General features: G+C 43.0%; 1 protein-coding gene across 1 annotated transcript in view; it reads right to left on the bottom strand.

Annotated features, from left to right (window-relative positions):
* The window catches only part of LOC103777987 (cAMP-specific 3',5'-cyclic phosphodiesterase 7B-like), a gene marked incomplete at its 5' end in the record, with an annotated part of 10,204 nt that extends 7,516 nt beyond the window's left edge, over nt 1-2,688 (bottom strand). The window contains 2 exons of the mRNA XM_008945553.1: nt 1,350-1,494; nt 2,597-2,688. Of these exons, the coding sequence (XP_008943801.1) occupies nt 1,350-1,494; nt 2,597-2,688 (237 nt within the window). The remainder of the gene's footprint in view (nt 1-1,349; nt 1,495-2,596) is intronic.
* Between the last annotated feature and the right edge of the window lie 1,107 nt (nt 2,689-3,795).

The raw sequence follows: 3,795 nt of genomic DNA, 5'->3' as shown, positions 1-3,795 counted from the left end.
TACAGGAGGGCAAGTGGTTTCGAAAATCAAGTAACTGTTTCAGAAAAGTAAACCATGTAATTGTCTGTCTTAGTGCCTTGGAACAAGATGTCATGTGCCTCATTTCTTCACAGACTGAACCCAGTCAGTTAGCCTGACACAGGTCAGAAATCATTCTGGCACCCAGAAGGAAAACATAAGAAATATTTCCTGTACAAATTCAGACCTGTAAACTGGAGGAAAGAAGTCTCCAAGTCATTTTTCTCTCTGAATTAAATTCACTAGTCTCAGTGTTACTGTCTATTACAAGGACCTTTCAAACATTCTTTAACTTACCCTGATCAATCAAGACTTTTTGATAATTTTTTTTTTTCCTTTCTCCACACAACTAATCCACCAGACAAGTAAATGTCACCACGGCTGTGCCTTTGGCATTTGCACAACTTTCTTGCCTAATCTGTCTAGAAATATGGTAAACCCATCATCTTGGCCTCTGTGGTCCTTGCAGAAATCTGACAGAAGTTTGTGTTTGATGGAGGACAGGTGAGCAGACTGCTACATTTCCTACACTTCTGGAGGAGGAAAAATTAACAAATTGGCACTTCTTTCCTTGTAACTGTCACCTTTCTTGTAACATTAACAAAGTGGTAACATGCAGACGTTTGTTTTATAAATGACAAAGACTGCATAAACTCCTTTATGTATTTAAGAGTGGAACTAATGCCATTTCTCCAGAGAAGCATGTATATGCAGCTACTTTAAGCATAATAATGCAGGAATAGGTAGTTCTATTCTGAAGAGCCTGTTAATGACTGCAGCTTAGCTGGAAGAACCAGTCTGAATCTATTTGATTTTTAAATAAAGCATGGTTTCTTCATTAGTTAGGCAGATCCACTACAGAAGCACCTGCTGCCATGGCAACAGCTGTCTCTGCACAGGCAGTTTCTGAACATCCATCACAGGAATGGGGACTTTGGCACCTGATGTCAGGCTGTCTTGGAAAGAACACCAACAAGGGGGCCTCTCTTGCACAGTGCTAGAAAAGAACACCAGTGAAGTGCCATTTGCCAGAAGAGAGACTATAATGGAAGCATTACCTGGTAAGAGAAGCAGTGGTCTGGAAAAAAAATAATTAATAGCTTATCTTCATTTCTCAGCATTTGACATTCTCCTGTATCTGTTGCATTCACAGCTTTTTAACTTGCCTTACATGCATGCCAAGCAGCAGAAGGCAAGTGTTTGTGGTGATAGGTAAGGAGAAGCTGATGTCCAGACACACTATCATGTGCTATTCTAACATATACTAGGAAGTACTGTGACTTGAAAAAGTAGTAGACAAAAATAACAGAAATATATTTTTTTTAAGTTACCTGAAGCATAAAATGTCTGTCTTGTGCATCCTCTAGCCTCAAATCCTGATTGTCAAGGTGAGATTTCAGACGGATTAAAAACTCATTCTGCCTGTTGATGTCTGTTGCCAGGATCAGGGAGCCCAACTGCTGCTCGATGTCCTGTCTGCAGGTAAAGAAAATAAAGCCCCTTCAGTCAAGGAAACATTGAACATTAATAGCTCAAAACAACCTCCTACAGAGTATAGCTATAAAATTTCCTCTTTATAGATCTAGTCTGATCTGTTTGGTCAGTCTGCTGGGATGTGCAGGGTACAACCATTCCAGCTGCATCTAAATGGTTTCAGGAGGAATAGATAACGTAGCAGAAAAATGCTAGTTGGCATAGGTGGTTCTGAAAGTTTCATAAAAGTGCTAGGAAAGTGAAAACCAAAACAAAATGAACAAAATAACAGCATGATGCATCTAGAAAAATGTTCACATATTACTTCAGCTGCTCTGAGCTGGGTGGTGGGTGATCACTGCAACTTTGAAGCTGCAGCTGAAGCTGTGAAGGGCTGGACTGAAGGCCTTTAAAGTTCGACTGAAGTTCTTGGTCTGCTGCAAAGAATTTCTGGAGGGATATAGAGCTTATTGCTTCCTGGTAACTTGTTTATATTCCGGGTAAGGTCACCTGTGATTAAAATCTAGAATTCCAGACTGTTCCTGGGGCTAATCTCCGCTCTTTGGTGGAAGCAACACTGCACAAAAACAGCAGGTAAAAAGTTAGCATCAATTTGGCCAAGGTGCTCACGTTGCTGATTTTTTTTTTTTTTGGCTGCACCCAAAAATATGGTGAAGACTGAACCACACCTCTTCAGTCAGGAGTGGAAGTCCCGAGCAGTCTCAATGCTAACTGGCAAACTCGTTTGTCGTTCTCTGTATTTCCTGCTTTTTAATCACTAAATCTTTCCACAGTTGGTTGGTGCTGTGTGAAACGAAAAATGCCAACAATGGATCTCAGAAGGTCCATTCCTGCTTTTCTGCCCTGCTGGGACTGTCAGTGCTCCTGGTGCCGACAACGGCCGCTCCTCTGCTGCAGAAGGGACAAGGTCTTAGAAAATACTTCTCCCGCCTAACTTCGTCTCATGATTTCATACTGGCACCGAGAAAGGGCAGGGAGTTCAGCCTACTCTGAAGCCTGGGCCTCTTTGCCAGCGTCCTTTTAAGGAGCGTGAAGGGAGCCAGGGACTGGTTTCCGTGGCGCGTTTCCTGCAGCGGACACTTACGTCACCTCCTTGGGCAGGTGGGCGAGGAGCCGCGACTCTCGAAGCATCCCGATCGTAGATCGCCAGTGATGGTTTTCTAGCACTGAAACGTTCTAGGGAGGAGTAAGAAGAATGAGTTCAAGGATCAGGCAGGTATGCGTGGCACAGAGACAGATCTGCCGTATCACATGATGCCTAGAGCTGGTTTTGAGTGCTGAAACATGAGCCTAAAATGTGTGCTTTTTAGCCACGTTTTGGATTTGAGAAATTAGTCTGGATTTCTCTAGTTAAGGAACTTGTGCTTCTAGGTTTCTTAGCTAAGGTCAGCCCTAGAGTCCTGTTGTTCTACAGTTTTTGCGTCCTGCTGGGAACAGAGGAGCTAATCTCATCTGAGTGGGAGGCAGCTTGCATTCTAACAGATTTATTAACAAATGAATTAAAACCCGAGTGCAAAATAATTTTTTACCTCCTACTGATCCCACGTTGACTTCTCAGCTTCCACAGTTTGAATGCAGATCAAACAAGGAAAAAAAAACTGAACTGCCAAATTTCTCTTGTAGTCAGGGAACTAGAAGCTGCCTGCAGCAGCTCAGTGAAAGCAAGAGGAGTATCAGTATCACTGAGCATCTGCAGGCTTCAGCAACTTAGTCTGCAACAAGTTTTGAGTCCTTCTTGTTCGTTTGCTTCCAACTAAGTGGAACCAAAGTTAGGCTGGAAAAAATTCCTAGGGAACAGAAACCTGCTTTCTAGGTTTTCTGAAAATTACGACAAATTTGGTATCTTGTGTCTGATGACTTTGTATGACTATCCTAACACCCAGTAGCCAGTCATCACTTGTTTAGTTCAGAGTACTTTCCACCACTGAATGCCTCAGAAATGTCACTTGTTCAGAAACCTCTAACACAATTCTTCCAATTCACAAAAGCCTCTGCTTGCTGCAGAGAAGCAGCCCAGCACCCAGAAGCAGCATCCTTCCAGTGAATGGCATGGTTCTCTGTTATCCACAACAACGTGCACAGTGTGAACGAGACAACTGTCATCTAGCAACAGGGACACTCTTGTGGAGTGATGGCACCTGATCTCTGCTTTAGGCAGTGTATGGCTTTTGCAGTAGATGAGCACTGGATTGAAAAAAACCCAAACACAACTAAGCCTTCTGGGCAGGCAGCAGAGCAAGGACTCCACCCTGTCACTGAAAACTGAGAAACTAAGAGTCAGAA

Source organism: Merops nubicus, unplaced genomic scaffold (genome assembly GCF_000691845.1).
Source record: "Merops nubicus isolate BGI_N331 unplaced genomic scaffold, ASM69184v1 scaffold5158, whole genome shotgun sequence".
Taxonomy (NCBI): Eukaryota; Metazoa; Chordata; class Aves; order Coraciiformes; family Meropidae; genus Merops; species Merops nubicus.
Note: the sequence above shows the minus strand (reverse complement) of the source record. Positions and strands in the feature narration are given on the sequence as shown.